The following is a 16,504-nucleotide window of genomic DNA, read 5'->3' as shown; positions in this document are numbered from 1 at the left end:
TAGAGACACGGATTTTAGGCCTCCTACTTTTGATGGAACAAATTTTCCATACTGGAAAAATAGAATGAGAATGTTTCTCATGGGAATTAGTATTAAACTTTGGACAATAGTTAGTGAAGGATTTGATACTGATCGTGATAAGGTTGAAGAACTGAGTTTATCTCTAAACTCAAGAGCGATGAACATAATTTTGTGTTGCATAGATCCATCAGAACATGAAAATATATCATCTCTTAGCACTGCTAAAGAGATGTGGGACAAGCTGTGTACCATCCATGAAGGTACCTCTAGGGTGAAAAAGACTAGTTTAGGAATACTAATCATAGAGTTTGAGCTTTTCAGGATGGAAGACGGTGAAACGATAAGAGATATGATGGGACGGTTCGACAAGCTGCTGAACTCGATGAGAGCTCTCGGTAAGACATTTTCTAATTTTGAAATTAACAGAAAAATTTTAAGTTCTTTGACAGATGAATGGAGCATGAAAGTTACTGCAATTGAAGAATCAAAGGATCTTGAAGAAACACCAGTGGATGAGCTTGTAGGATCACTCATTACCCATGAGATGAACAAACAAAGGAGACAACTGAATGTACGTGAGCATATTGGCATCAGCAATAATAAAGAAAAGGGAAAGGACATTGCTTTCAAGACTGAAGATCAGTCTACTGATGAAGAAGAGCAAATCGCAATGCTTACGAAGAAGCTCAGCAATTTGCTAAAGAAACGAGGTGAAAGACTAACATTTGAAAGGGTTAAGACTTGTTTTAAATCCAGGAAGAAAGGACACTTTATTTCGGAATGTCCTGAAATGGAGAAAAAGCCAGAAAAGGAGAAGAATGGAAAAACTCAGAAGAAGAAATTCTACAAGAGTAAAAAGAAACAAGCCTATCAAGCTACATGAAGTGAAGAAGATAACGATGCTCAAACATCTTCAAGCGAACGAGATGAAGAAAACTAAGAAGTTGCTGACTATTGCCACATGGCAAAGTCAGCCTCAAGTAAGTCAAATTTAAATTCAATAATCGACATAGATTTCTTAGATGATGATGATTTAAAGTCATATGTGTTAGAGGTTTTAGAAAAATATGCGAATGCTAAGAAGAAAACCAGAGTAGAAAGAGAAGAAAAACTGAGAGTGATAGAGAGGTTTACGAAGGACTTAGAAAAACTAGAACTAGAAAATTCAGAATTGAAGGAGAAAGTAGCTCTACTTGAAACAAGGAAGTCCGGAAATGATGATATTGGCATCATTGACGATAAACAAAATTTTTATTACAAATTAGAAAAAGAGAATGAAATATTGGAAAATAAGGTCATTAGCTTAGAAAAGGAATTGATAGAAGTGAATCAGAGATTGAAGGATGTTGGTATGATTCCGAGAAAGGAAAACTTGTTAGAGGAAACGCATGAAAAATATGAAAGTAGTACGAAGATTTTAGATAAGATCCTAGGATCACAGCGACCATCATTCATCAAGGAAGGTCTAGGATACAAATCTTACAGTAGTGGCAAAGTGCAGACTTCGGCATTAGGTTTCAATATTTTCAAGAAAGGTGATGAAACAGAAAATTCATCATATAGAATGGAAAATACCTTTGTGAAAAAGGTAGAAAGTCAAAAGGAGTCAGCTAAGATACTAGCTGAAGAGTCAAAGAAATTTCAAATGTCGTCATATCCTAGTAGGAACAAAAGGAATCAGTCATATGTACAATCTTATCCTGTGACAGTACAATATCATGGATATGAACCCTATCACTCTAGGTACTATTATTCAGGAAACACTAGATATTCAAGCAGATTCAAGAACGATCACTCAAAGTGGAAATCAAGCTTTGATTTTGAGGAAGAATTTGATAGGATATATAGAACTACACGTAGTGATTCTCCTTCTGTATATTGGGTACCCAAAATGAGATAAATCTAACCTATAGGGACACCACGACCAAATAAGAGGTGGTACGTGGATAGCGGATGCTCAAGGCATATGACTAGAGATCTGTCTTGGTTGACTAACATTAGAAATACAAAAGACGGAAGAGTAACTTTTGGAGACAATAAATGCGGTAAAATCCTAGGTATGGGAGATGTTGACTTAAATCATGAAATTTTAATTCGAAATGTATTATATGTGGATGGACTTCATCATAATTTGATAAGTGTGAGTCAACTTTGCGACAGCAAGCGCAAAGTAGAGTTTACTACAAAGGAATGTAATATAATTGACACAACTACGGGTCAATTATTATATCAAGGAAAACGAGTGGGAAATATCTATGTGATTGACATAGATGAGATAAGTAGGTTAGGAATCAATGGCATCGACGATTAGGTCATATTAATCATCACCAACTCAGAAAACTTGTCAGTAAAGACCTAGTTAGGGGACTGCCAAAAACTTTAGAAGAACATGAAAGGACTTGCACCACTTGCCTAAAAGGCAAGCAAGTCAAAGAGAGTTTTAGCACTAAAAATGTTGTATCCACTAGGAGACCATTAGAGCTACTTCACATGGACTTATTTGGTCCAACTCACCCACCCAGCTTGAAAGGAAGCTCTTATTGTTTGGTTATAGTAGATGATTACACTAGGTATACTTGGGTTCATTTTTTGATTCATAAGAATGAGTCATTTATGATATTTAGAAAATTTTTGTTTCAAGTTCAAAATCAGTTTGAGGTAAAAATAAAAATGATCCGAAGCGATCATGGAGGAGAATTCAGAAATAGATCTTTTATTGAATTCTGTGAAGAAAATGGAATTGTACATCAATTCTCTGCTCCAAGAACTCCACAACAAAATGGAGTGGTAGAAAGAAAAAATAGATCATTAATTGAGATGTCTAGGACTATGTTGAAGGAATATGATGTAGGTCATTTCCTTTGGGCTGAAGCTGTAAATACAGCTTGTTACATTCAAAATAGAGTTCTGATTAGGACTCATATGGAAAAGACTCCATATGAATTATTAAAAGGTAGAAAACCATTAATAGGATATTTTAGGCCGTTTGGATGTATATGCTATATATTAACTATAAATAGACAGAATCTTAGAAAATTCGATCCTACAAGTGAGGAAGGGATCATGGTAGGATACTCTGAAACATCTAAGGCATATAGAGTATTCAACAAAAGGAAATTAAAGATTGAAGAATCTATACATGTGAAATTTGTTGAATTTGATGACTTGGATGATATGAAAGATGTCGGACAGTAGAACATTGATAAAGATCCAGCTATTGTTCTGGATGAGGGGAGCAATTGTTCAAGTAATGAAGATACGAAGGATGACAAAGAGCAAAGGATTGATCAAACTCTTGAAAAAGATGATGATGATGATGAAATTCAAGAGTTAAGGATGAGATTCGAAAGTTTTAAGTTTTCCAAAAATCATCCAAGGGAAAATATTATTGGAGAACCTAGTGACAGATTACGGACTAGATCAACTTTCCGAGAAATGGCAGAGACAGCATTTACATCACAGTTGGAGCCAAAGAAAATTGATGAAGCATTACATGATCCTGATTGGGTAAATGCAATGCACGAGGAACTGGCACAATTCGAATGAAATGAAGTGTGAAATCTTGTACATCCCCCAGTGATAAAAATATCATTGGGACAAAATGGATATTCAAAAACAAACTAAATGATAAGGGAGAAATTATTAGAAATAAAGCCAGGTTAGTGGCTCAAGGATACGTCCAGGTTGAAGGTATTGACTATGAAGAAACCTATGCACCAGTTGCAAGGTTAGACGCTATACGTATTCTAGTGGCATTTGCAAGTGCAAATAATTTTAAACTCTTTCAAATGGATGTAAAAAGTGCATTCTTAAATGGAGAAATTAAATAGGAGGTGTATGTAAAACAACCTCCAGGATTTGAGAATACTGAGAAACCAGAATGGGTTTATAAGTTAAATAAGGCATTATATGGCCTTAAACAAGCTCCTAGAGCTTGGTATGAAAAGTTAAGTAATTACCTATTTTCAAATGGGTATAGAAGAGGGAGTGTAGACACCACTTTGTTTATAAAGAGAGTAAATGGAGAGTTAATAGTTGTTCAAATATATGTAGATGATATAATATTTGGATCTACAAACTCAAAATTATGTGAAGAATTCGCTGATATTATGAAAAGAGAATTTGAAATGAGCCTTATGGGAGAGCTGAGTTATTTCTTAGGGCTTCAAATCATCCAAAAGAAGGATGGTTTATTCATTTGTCAAGAAAAATATACAAATGAGCTTCTGAATAGATTCAACATTGCAGATGGTAAAGCCAAAGGAACTCCTATTAGCCCATGTACAAAACTGGATAGTGACCTCCTGGGGACTAAAGTTGATCAACGGCTATATCGAGGAATGATTGGATCACTCCTATATCTTACAGCTAGTCGACCAGACATATTATTTAGTGTTTGCTTATGTGCGAGGTTCCAAAGTGACCCTCGCGAATCGCATTTGCGAACGGTTAAACACATTTTAAGATACTTAAAAGGTACAAAGGATCTCAGAATATGGTATCCGAAAAATCAAGAATTAACTTTAGTGAATTACTGTGATTCTGACTTTGCAGGATGCAAAGTAGAGAGAAAAAGTACTAGTGGCACATGTGCGTTTTTAGGGGGGTGTCTTATATCATGGACATCTAAGAAGCAAAATTCTATAGCTTTGTCAACAGCAGAGGCTGAATATATTTCTGGTGGATTCTGTTGTGCTCAAACATTATGGGTGAAACAACATTTAGAGGATTATGGTGTGTTGTTAAAAAATATTCCTATTATGTGTGACAACACAAGTGCCATTAATCTGGCAAAGAATACGATTATGCATTCAAGGACAAAACATATTGATGTTAAACATCACTTTATTAAGGATCATATCACTAAAGGTGATATATGCCTTAAATTTATTCAAACTGAAAAAAAAATTGCAGATATCTTCACAAAACCACTTAGTGAAGAAAGATTTATCTCTCTTCGAAGAGAACTAGGTATGACTCATGCGAACGAATTATGATGAAATAACCATCTATAACTTTCTTGTTTTCAAAGCATAGTTTGTTCATGTTCATGGATACAAAGTTATATTTTAATTTTTTTATTTTTTTATTTTTTTGTTTGGTTCCTGATGATTTACATGTGGTGATTTCAGTTATTATGTCTAAGCATAAACAATAGATTAAAAGTGGGCACAAATTGAGGGGGAGATAATTTTTGATTATTTCAAAAAGGGGAAGAAAAACATACATTTTATTCATTTTGTTTTGAAATTCATCAAAAAGGGGGAGATTGAAGATTCTAGATTATGTGTTTTTATGAATTTCAAAATAAACTGAGAAGAGATAACAAAATGTATGTTTTTATTTTGTTATGATGAAAGTTACAAGGACATTTTGGTAAAATGAAAAATGCCTTTGAATGTGAGCATAGAAAAGAGGTAAAATAAAAAGGGAGAAGAGGGGATGAAAGAGGTATCGGGTTGGAAAGAAAATTGCAGGCTGAACGCAAGAAAGAAGAGTCCAGAAATAGAGAAAGTCTGTTGGTGAAGAAAAAGGTTTGCAAGAAATCGAGAAGGAAGATAGATCAATCTCCAGTACAGCTCCAAAGATCAGATTTCTCAAGCTGATAATCAGGCTCGTTTTTCTTTTCTTTCTTCTGTTATTGATCTTTCAAAATCGTTCATCTCTCTTTCTGTGTTTTTGAAAATCGAAATTTCTTATGTCGTTATCTTTCAAAATCGTTCATCTCTCTTTTTGTGTTTTTGAAAATCGAAATTTCTTCAGTTGTTATCTTTCAAAATCGTTCATCTCTCTTTCTGTGTTTTTGAAAATCAAAATTTCTTCTGTCGTTATCTTTCAAAATCGTTCATCTCTCTTTCTGTGTTTTTGAATATCGAAATTTCTTATGTCGTTATCTTTCAAAATCGTTCATCGCTCTCTATGTGTTTTTGAAATCGAAACTGCTTTGTTATTGATTTTCAAAATCGTTCATCTCATCTCTCTGTTTTTGAAAATCGAAACTGCTTTGTTTCTGATTTTCAAAAACGTTCATCTCATCTCTCTGTCTTTTTGAAAATCGAAATTTTTCTGTTATTGTTTTTCAAAATCGCTCATCTCTCCATCTGTGGAAAATCGAGATTCATTTGTCTGCTGAAAAATGAAATTCATTTTTTGTTTATTCTTTTCTAAATCATTTGATTCATCAGTCTGTTGAAAAATCGAAATTCATCTCTTGTTATTCTTTTATAAATCATTCGATTCATCAGTCTGTTGAAAAATCGAAATTCATCTCTTGTTATTCTTTTCTGAATCATTTGATTCATTAGTCTATTGAAAAATTGAAATTCAGGACATTGTTTCTAAAATCGAAATCTCTGAACATCGTTCTTAAAATAAAATTTCAGAACATTGTTTCTAAAAAAAAAATCTCAGAACATTGTTTTTAAAATTGGATTTCAGGACACTATATCTAAAATCGAAATCTCTGAACCTCGTTTTTAAAATAAAATTTCAGAACATTGTTTCTAAAATCAAAATCTCTGAACATCGTTTTTAAATCGTTTTTCAAGAGAACAAAAATTCAGATCGACAGTTCAGAGATTGAACTTTAAATTGAATATTAAATTCTTTAAACTGAGAATCAAATCTTATAGTGAGATATGTTGAAATTTTTTTTATCTCTCTGAAGTGTTATTTTATATCCTACATTGATAATTGTTAAAATTTCATCTTAAATTTCTGAAGTGGGAATCAAATACTATCTTCATAACTGTTTAAAATTTCAGTTTGAAATCTCTGAATTGCAAAGAAAATCCTACAGTCATAACTGTTAAACTTTCTCTTTAAAATCTCTGAATCTCAAAATTGACTTCTAAAATAAGTGTTGATTCTGCAGATTTTAACATCCTTGTATTTGAAATCAAAAGATAAAATCGTTACTTTGAAATTTTACAATTTCAATTTTCAGAAATTTTAACTGAGTATTAAAATGCTTGACTGTTAAATCTGTGTCTTACAACTCCTTTATCTCATATTGAACTTTAAGACGGTGATAGTTGAATATTTCAACTGTTGTGAATTTCAATATCCTTACCTTGAAAATTTTATTGTCCTAAAGCTAATCCTAAATTCTGGGTTAACTTGATCCGAATTTAGAGAATATAATTCTGGTGCAGAAGTGAAAATTTCTTGTTGAGATTGGTATTGTTTCTTAGCTAACTTCTCAGGAACGTGGAAGAAATTTTGTTTGAATCATTTCAAGAGTTCTTACAGCATTTGTGAGACTAGAACTACTACCTCAACTAAAGGCGATTTTTGGAAGCTGGGAAGGACTTGAGTGGTCCAGTGGAGAAGAAGTGAAAGCAAGGATTCCTTAAAAGGAGCTAAGGGGGTTCAAGGACATTCTTGTTTTTCAATTTTCTAGATAGGAGGTATCCGTGTATCCCTATTACCAGGCGGTTTTAGCTTGGGGGGCTATAAACTTGGTTAGGGACATATTATAACTCCGGTTGGATACCCCGGGACAGGAGTAAGGGATTAGCCCTAACCTGTATAAAAATTCTGGGTGTCCACCTCTTCCCTCTAGATAATTAGATATTAAAAAAATAATAGTACAATAAGTAAATTAGGAAAGAGGGATTGGTCTAATTCACCCCCCCCTCTTAGACCATTCGTAGGATATAAATCCAACACAAACTTGGTCAAGGATCATAATCACTTTGTACTTGATACCACCACAAACCATTAAGAACTAGAGTACGTTGTTCAAAAGTAACTGAGTCTATCCTATTTGGCATCGCATTGCCTAGATACAGACTATATATCATGTAGATAACTAGGTTAGAGTAAACAAAGTCGTGGAGCCTAATTCAACCCCCCATTCTTAGGTCACTTAAACTAATCAGTTGCATTAGATCCTACCTAGAGTTAGAACTGTAACTGGAGTCCAGTGACTTTTCACTATAGCAAATCTTGTGGCAAGGAAAAGTGACTTTAGGCTCCCTTCTTTTGATGGAAAAAAATTCCTCATTCTGGAAGAACAGTTTAATAATGTTACTTATCTATGTGAGCCTATGTTGGGAGCCTATGTTGATAATGCCAATGAGAACAAGTTACTACATAAATGGAATGCCACGAACATTATCTTATGTTGCATGGACGTTTTAGGGCATGAAAAGATAATGTCTTTTAGCACTGCTAAGAAGATGAGGGATAAATTATGTACTATCCATGAAGGTCAATTGGGGGTACAGGAAATAAGTTTATATAATATTGCTTGATATAGTGATGATAAGGATTAAATGAATTTTTTTAAAGTACTTCAAGCTTCCCTAATTGACTTCAAGGTGGTATTGATTCTGTCATTACCTCCATGTCCATTTCTGGATGATAACGTGATAAATGTGCCCATAATTCATTACATTTAATGGAAGTTTAAGGATCATGTTATCATGTTTATTTATTTATCATGTTATCGACTAAAATTTATGAATATTCCAGTTATTCCTATTAATACCATTTTATGCATATTTTGGAAAATTTTAAATAACTATGCTTGACTTCTATGTCAATAATTTAATTACTAATGAATATTTTCAAGTCGTATGTATGTATAAATTTCCACAAATTAAATGGGATGATTTTCAATGGGGTAGATCATTCCATGTGATTATTCAAGTTATTTATTAGGCTCTTGCACTGTATTGGAGGATTTTTATTTTAGGATTGAAAGGAGCAGATAGAGGGATGTGGACTGATTACTGGATCCCTCGAAAAGAGTCCATCTAATTTCCCTTCTGAAGAGAAGGCGTAGATTCAAATGATGGAGTTCTAAAAAAATCAGAATATAAAATTGCATGGAGAGAAATAGAGAAGGTATAAAAAATAATTTTAGTAATCATGCCCATGTATAAATATTGTATTCCCATGTATAACTAACATGGTCTAATAGGAACAAGACTCCAAAGTGTCTTGGTTATTCCTCCTTTTTTGTAGAGAAAAATTATTAATCCTTGCGAAATATAATGATCAAAGTTTTGGAAGAATCATGAGGGCTCAAGATGTGATCATCAGATCTACATGTTCTCCATCATCCACATCCATTTCCTCCATTTTCCTTCTGTTTACATCAGTCTCTCTATTTATCAATTTAGAATCTGCCATTTCTTCTTTCTCTAAACCCTACACTCAATCTCTACTTTCTATCCCTAAATTTTCACAAAAATCCTTAATTTTCCTCTCCAAATTCTATATTTGATGTTCCTCTGCTTTTGATTGTATGATATATAGCTGCAGATCACACACAGCAACTCAAAGCCATACACCCACAACTGCATAGTGAGTAATAGGGTTTCGAAAAGGTTAATTTCAGATTAGTATATAATTTTCCCATAAATAATATGAATTTTATAGATCATAGGAATTTTTAAAATAAATTTCACCTTTTATTTCATGAGGAAATGTTTAAGTCTAGATACATATTTGAATGTTTTTGTTATATCTATTATAGGATTTATGGCTTTATTGGTTGTCATATTGGATCCATATATGATTATATCAAAATGTGTCATAAAAAGGGCCAGTGGTAGTGGATTGTGAGTAATAAACCCCATAGTAGGCAATTGGTTCAAAGAGCAGACAGAATAGATTGGCAAGAACTGATGAGATATGTTTGAATATTGAGCCAACCCAGATTAAAGTGATCAGGTGGACTCAATCCTTATTGATTCAACGCAGATTCCAAACACCAGGGATACATTGCTCCCTCTAAATGGACCAAGAAGACCACAACAGCTCTAGAACACACATGATCCATTCAAACTCATTCTGATTAGATAGTATATTATTTCTCCTAATAAAGAAAAACCCACCTATTTCATTTTTCTTTCTTTTTTTCTGTGGGAGGCTCTATTATTCCTTTATCTTCTGTCCACCCTTTACTATTTTCGTTCACCTGATGATATACTATGAGTTTTTTGATTTTGTGGAACATATACATCAATTTAGAATGTATTTTTCTGTTAGTTACAAAGGTGATATTCAGATCTATCTTCTAAATCCAATTTCACAAGAAGTGATGTTCTATGGAGAATTATAACTTCAATAATTTTTAACTCTCTCTCCATAAATTTTGTATCATAATGTAAATCAAAGTATTTTAGGTAGTTATATCAATCCCTTATGAATCCATATCTCCACTGCTTTCATGTTTCGTACTTCTGGGGAATTAAAAGAACTTCAACCTGCTAGTTTGCTTGTTTCATTATTTCAGATCCCTTCTTGAGACGCGCCTTAATCTTCCCACCTTAAAGTCCATAACAAAATTGTTTTTATTGATTAACTCTAGTAAACATCGAGGTCCAGTATCATTATCCATTTTAGCAAAGACTAAACCTATATCTGAAGTTTGGTCACGTCTTGGTTTGGTCAGCTTGACAAGTCAGTGCCAAAATTAGAAAGTGAAAGTCATAGTTTTAAACAGAAGTTAAGAGCTATAATTAATATTCAATGAAAACCCAGTAATTTTTCTCCTGGAAACCAGTGCAACAAATCAAATAAAATCTCGACATGAATTTACATTAAATCAGGATTTATGTATTATAAAATGTTTTAAGTCAATGGTGGAAACCATAATGTTCTCATTTCAACCAGTTCCGTTGAAGTTGATCTCTTTTTTATGCAGAGTACATTTCTCAAACCTGGATATAATTTTTTATTTGTTTTGGAGTATAAGGGAATTAGAGAGGGGAACAAAATAAGAGAGTGAGATGGAAAGAGATGGAGTTTCAGGGGGGAAGAGAATAATAGTAAAAGAGGTGTTAGAGAATGGAGAGAGAGAGAGAGAGGGAAAAAGATGAAGGGGAAGATATTAATAAGGAAAGAGAAAGAGTTGGAGAGGGGAATAGAGAGAGGGAGAAAGAGTAAGAGGGAAAGAGAAAGAGTGAGAAAGGGAGAGAGAGTGAGGGTAAAATAGGGGATGAGAGGGGGAAAGAGAGATAGAGATATTGAAAGAGAGGGAAAGAGAGAGAATATGATATTGAAAGAGGGGATGAGAAAGAGAGGGAAAGAGGGAGAAAGTGATATGGAAAGATAGATATAGTGATAATGAAGGAGGGGATGAGAAAGATGTGAAAGAGGGGATGAGAGAGTGATAAAAAGAAGGCGAGAGTTAGAGTGAAAGAGGTGGAGAGAGTAACTGGGGAAGACAGCAATTGAGAGAGAGAGAGAGAGAGAGAGAGAGAGAGAGAGAGATGGATAGAGGGAGTGTGAAAGCCTACATTCAAGAGACGATGCATTAGCCAATCAGAGGAAGATGACAAACCAGACCAGCAATCAAACCAATCAGAGGTCGACAACAAACCTGATCACCAGTCAAACTAATCAGAGGTCAACAACAAACCTGACTGCCGGCCAGGTTTCCCAATGTTCCATTGACATCTCTGGAACTCTCCAAGACCACGGACATAGCCAAGATCATCTAGAAATGAACTAAAAATGCTAAAAGAATGTGAGAAATATGTTTCTCCTATCTTGGCATATGCTTCCTTCTTTCTAACTGCTGTATCCCCTTTCCTCTGAAGCTCTCAATTCCTCTTTCCTCTATCTTCATCTCTTGCAAGAAAATCACAGGGAGAGAGTGAGAGGGAGAGGGGCACAGAGAAAGAGAGTGAAAGAGAGGTTGAGAGAGGGGGATAGATACATTCAAAGATAGAGATCCATATATGTATTTATAGAGAGAGCGCAAGAGAGAGATCAAGAGGTAAATGAAAGAGTGTGAGAGAGTTAGAGAGGGAGAGCGAGTGAGTGGGAAAGAGAGATATTGAGAGAGAGAGAGAGGGGAGAGAGTGAGTGAGTGAGAAAGAAAGAGAGAAATACATGTTATCATTATTGTATTTTATATACTATCTCTCTCTCTCTCTCTCTCTCTCTCTCTCTCTCTCTCTCTCTCTCTCTCCCCCTCCCTCTCCCTCTCTCTTTTCTGACACTCAAACCACAACCGGACCAAAAATTTGGTTTCTAAGAAGGTAGACTGACAGTCTACTTTCGTTCCTGTCTGACCAATCTACAGTCAGGCCTATGACGTTCCCCAATTCAATCTCCATGTAGATGAAATCATTTCATAGTTCTTTAAAAACCCAATTTTTTAAAGTGAACTCAAGTTATAATTTTTAAGGTAAGAAATCATCATCGCAGTCAATGGGGCAAGTGATACCATCAAAGCACCAAGGCAAATGTACATCAACAGAAGCTTATCTTTCAGGAGAACCAACCAAACATACATTTTTTGGGGAGTAATTCACAAGAATGGGCATTGCAAGCCTCTTGTGCTCACTTTTGAAAAGGGGAAGAACAAGTGAATCAAGCAAAGCTGGGCCTCACCAAGCAGGAAAAGAGCCAAAGACTCCACCGCCCAAAGCCACATTGTTGGATACCAGCAGAGGAGAAAGAAGATTGATCGCCTTCAACTTCCTCATCCTCTTCTTCAACTGGCCTCAAACGCTAGCGAGATCCAGCCCTTCTCCTTGGCTTTCTCTGCGAAAGTGATAAACTTGTCCCTGGCATCAGGAACATCAAGGGCAAGGTCGTCGAGCGTGTCCTGCACCCTGGAGAAGCCCTTGGCCATCTGGCTGGTGGTGAGGAGCCCCTCTTCAAAGCACTCTTGCAGCAGGTCCAGTACCCGGTCACCGGCCCTCCTCTTCTCCATAGCCATGACCAGCGCCTTCTTCACCACCTCGTGCCCGAAGAAGGGCATCCCCATGTCACGGATGCAGCGGCATGCCTCCTCAACGTCACCTCCATTCGCATACTCCTCCAGCAGCCCGCTAATCCTATCCTTGGCATCCTCCACGGCCCAGCCTGAGCCAGCCCCCCAGCAGCGCAAAAGCCGCTCCCCTGCATGCCTGGCTGAGGCCAAAGCCCGAGCTGTGCGCAGGATCTCACACCCTCTCGAGCCAGGCTGCACCCGCCCGACCATCTCAGCCAGGTCAAGTGGCGCCAGTGTCTCGTCCACCACCGCCCTCGCCAAGAAGAAGGCCAGCTCCTCCTCTGCGTCCACCACGTCCAACGCCGTCTCCTCTGCCTCTTCCAGCAGCATCACAAAACCTTCCACCACATCCTCACTTGAGAACAGCTCCACTCGCAGTGCTGTGATTGCCGCTGATGCCATCTCTCTGTCCCTGCCACGCCCATCCATGGCCAGCCCCACCAGCTTCTTCACAAACACTGCATTCAACTCTGGCGCCGCCAGCTCTCTCAGGCTTTGCACCAGCTCCTCCACATCATCACAGAGGAAATACTCGCGGATAATGGCCACTGCTGCCTTCTTGTAGTCATCTACTGGGGTAGATAAAGTGGATCCCACAAGCTTGTATGGCTCCTGGGGAATTGTAAAGTTGTAATTTAAGTAGAACAGGTGATTTATCTATAATTAGTACCTCGCCGCTATCGTAATTTGGATCATTCCTGTCGACTTGCGTGTCGGCACTGTCGAGTAGTTTACCCCAAGTCCCCTTGCCCCCAGCACCGTCTAGAGTATCCATGAACAAATGACAAGATCATAAATCTGAATCGCTTAACAAAGAATCTAACCCAAGATGAGTAAATGCTATACTAAATTTCAAATGAGTAAATAGGAAAATTACGTCGAACGATTGAAGTGAGTCAAATTTCAAATGAGTAAATGAGCCATCTCTTACAATGTCCTTGAAGATTGCCATTTTTTCCATCTTTGAGCTCTTTTCCTTTCCTTTCTCTTCCTCACAACAAGTTCGATTTCAAATGTATAGACCATTTGATTCCGTCCATGACACCAAACCAGTAATATTGTGTATAAAAAGCAAAAAAAAGATTCTCAAATTTTGAAAAAAACTATGACAAAACCAATCCAAATCAGGTTTTGTGAGTTGTTAAACATAAACGTGTTTGCACAGATACAAAACACCAATCCTGACATTTAAGGCACAAAATAACACGTTAACTCCCAGAGTAAGGTTCCAAATTGGTGTCATGGCGTCATACTTTTGCAGTAGGTTACGCCTCAGTGAGGCGCAAATTTAGAGATATCAGATTCCCAAATAGTTATACTGTAGGTGAGAATATGAGTAGAGATAAGAATGGAGAGCTGGGAGAAACTAGATAGAACTTGATTGACAAGCTAGATTGGCCCTGTTGCCCCTCTGGATCCAGCCTCATTGGGAGCAACTGATTCCCAAGATTTGAACTCCAAATCATTCCAGTCCTCTCATTTGGAGACCACCTTTTTAGAATAAACCACAAACTCCACCTCCGACGCTTCTTTGATCTTATGTAGGTATGGGGAAGACTCATATCACACTAAGTGGTTTGCAAACTAATTTCTACCTTGTAAACAATATGCGCAAGAACACTGCTTAACTCTATAAGGACATTAGCCGAATGGTAGCATTAGTTCCATAGATCAAGTTATGATCGTTACTTTTTTTGTTGGCAGTCACTTTTGGGACTAAACAAAGCGAAGTGAAAGAAAATAAAACGATTATTCTGCTTATCCCTATTTGAATATTCCGATTAATAAAATCAGAATAGAAATAATTTCTAAATAGGAAGTAGAAGAAAATACACAGAAGGGATTCGGATTTGGCACTCACCATATGAAACTTTAAGGGGAGTCAGACCGGAATAAAACAAGACCATAACCAAGAAGTTCATTTGTATGTACAATTATTGCGATTTTTTTAACAAAATAATAACAAACAGGAAATGTTAAGTTTCGAAGGTTCGGTTCGGTACGTTCACTTTCTTCCGTTTAATAAATGCTCTGGTTTTCTTCCCTTCGTCATTGAGATCTAGAAAATATTTGAAAGCACTGTCAACTAACGAAAACTTAAGCCAAACTTCGGGCGGCGGACGAGAAGTTTAAGATGAAACGCAGTTTCTCAGAAGAAATTGTCATGTGTATTGATATCGATAACTAGATTAAGTGAGAAGATCATCATTGTAGAAGGATTGAATCTCAAATCCGAACTTAATTCTTTGAACAATGGTTATTAAGCCAAAGAAGCCACAACAATGGTTAAAATGACCAACACCATGATATAAAAAATCAACCACAATGAAAAAAAGAGGATAAAACAAAGATCACTCACCTTTTTTAACTTTAACTAGTTTCCCGGAGTGGGAGCGGCGCACTTGACGAACACCAGAAGGCACTCTCGATCCCGCCGTCGACCCTTTAAAGTTACAGTCATTAAGCATCGATGAAGGCGACCTGGGCGACGAAGACAACCCTTCCGCGCTCTGAACTGCGATCTTGAGCACCTCTCGCTGCTCTCCAGTCAAGAATCCTTCGTTGTTTGATGCCATCCCAGCCAAAGATCTATACTTTCAACAAACTACTGCCCACCAAGAGCCTTCAAGAACAACCCAGAACAAATCAGCTGCAAAGCGAGCAAGATCGAATTGAAAAACACATTACAGTTGCCAGATCAACCAAGATGGCGCCGCCTCTCTCTACCTTCGGTGGGATAGTATAGAATATTAGATAGCTTTTTTTGTTCCCTATTTTACACGTCAATAAGGAAGGCCGCCAGAAACTGATCTACAAGATAAGAAGCGCTACGCACGAAGTTTGAGCGCATCCATTAAGAACAGGGCACGTTCTCCAAATGCAATAAAACAAATTAATAAGAACTAAGATTCAGCATGAACTGCAATAATGCAAGTTAAAGTGTTAGTGTTCTCTCCACTTTGCTCGAAGCTTATTTATTAGTAGTCGATCAGCTTTACTGGTTAGTATATGTACACTATTCTTGGCTAAGAAAATGATTCTTAGTATATGTGGCAGTTCAGGTTTTAGGAATTGTAGTAAAATAAATTGTGGAAGTTGGAAGGGAGCAAAAACAATGGCCCTCTTGTCAGTGTAAATAAAAAATGTCTTCGAACATTAGTCTATATTAACATGGGCATATCTTACTTTTTAAAAATGGAATTATCTTTTTAGTGTAGTAAATGAATTGTGAAAGTTGAAAGGGAGCAAAAACAATGGCCCTCTTGTCGGTGTAAATAAAAAATGTATTATAATATTAATCTATAGTAACATGAACATATCTTACTTTTTTGAAAAGGGAATTATCTTTTTAGTGTAGTAAATGAATTGTGAAAGTTGAAAGGGAGCAAAAACAATGGCCCTCTTGTCGGTGTAAATAAAAAATGTATTATAATATTAATCTATAGTAACATGAACATATCTTACTTTTTTGAAAAGGGAATTATCTTTTTAGTGTAGTAAATGAATTGTGAAAGTTGAAAGGGAGCAAAAACAATGGCCCTCTTGTCGGTGTAAATAAAAATATATTATAATATTATTCTATAGTAACATGAACATATCTTACTTTTTGAAAAGGGAATTATCTTTTAGTGTAGTAAATGAATTGTGAAAGTTGAAAGGAGCAAAACAATGGCCCTCTTGTCGGTGTAAATAAAAATGTATTATAATATTAATCTATAGTAACATGAACATATCTTACTT

At 36.2% G+C, this 16,504-nt stretch overlaps 1 protein-coding gene across 1 annotated transcript; it reads right to left on the bottom strand.

The window, feature by feature from the left end:
• Window positions 1-12,233: 12,233 nt before the first annotated feature.
• LOC144704554 (MA3 DOMAIN-CONTAINING TRANSLATION REGULATORY FACTOR 1-like) lies at window positions 12,234-15,518 on the bottom strand. Its single transcript, XM_078577008.1, has 3 exons — window positions 15,123-15,518; window positions 13,434-13,525; window positions 12,234-13,375 (listed from the first exon to the last, which is right to left on the bottom strand). Exons 1-3 carry the CDS (start codon window positions 15,337-15,339, stop codon window positions 12,482-12,484), a joined length of 1,203 nt encoding a protein of 400 aa, XP_078433134.1. The 5' UTR covers window positions 15,340-15,518; the 3' UTR covers window positions 12,234-12,481.
• Between the last annotated feature and the right edge of the window lie 986 nt (window positions 15,519-16,504).

Source organism: Wolffia australiana, chromosome 6 (genome assembly GCF_029677425.1).
Source record: "Wolffia australiana isolate 7733 chromosome 6, ASM2967742v1".
Classification (NCBI taxonomy): Eukaryota; Viridiplantae; Streptophyta; class Magnoliopsida; order Alismatales; family Araceae; genus Wolffia; species Wolffia australiana.
Note: the sequence above shows the minus strand (reverse complement) of the source record. Positions and strands in the feature narration are given on the sequence as shown.

Excerpts from the sequence above, each read along its gene's own strand:
- LOC144704554 (XM_078577008.1), bottom strand. The coding sequence starts at position 15,339 with ATGGCATCAAACAACGAAGGATTCTTGACTGGAGAGCAGCGAGAGGTG. Across the intron at positions 13,526-15,122 it reads ACTAGTTAAAGTTAAAAAAG|ACGGTGCTGGGGGCAAGGGG; the intron begins GTGAGTGATCTT and ends TGGATACTCTAG. Across the intron at positions 13,376-13,433 it reads CAAATTACGATAGCGGCGAG|GAGCCATACAAGCTTGTGGG; the intron begins GTACTAATTATA and ends ACAATTCCCCAG.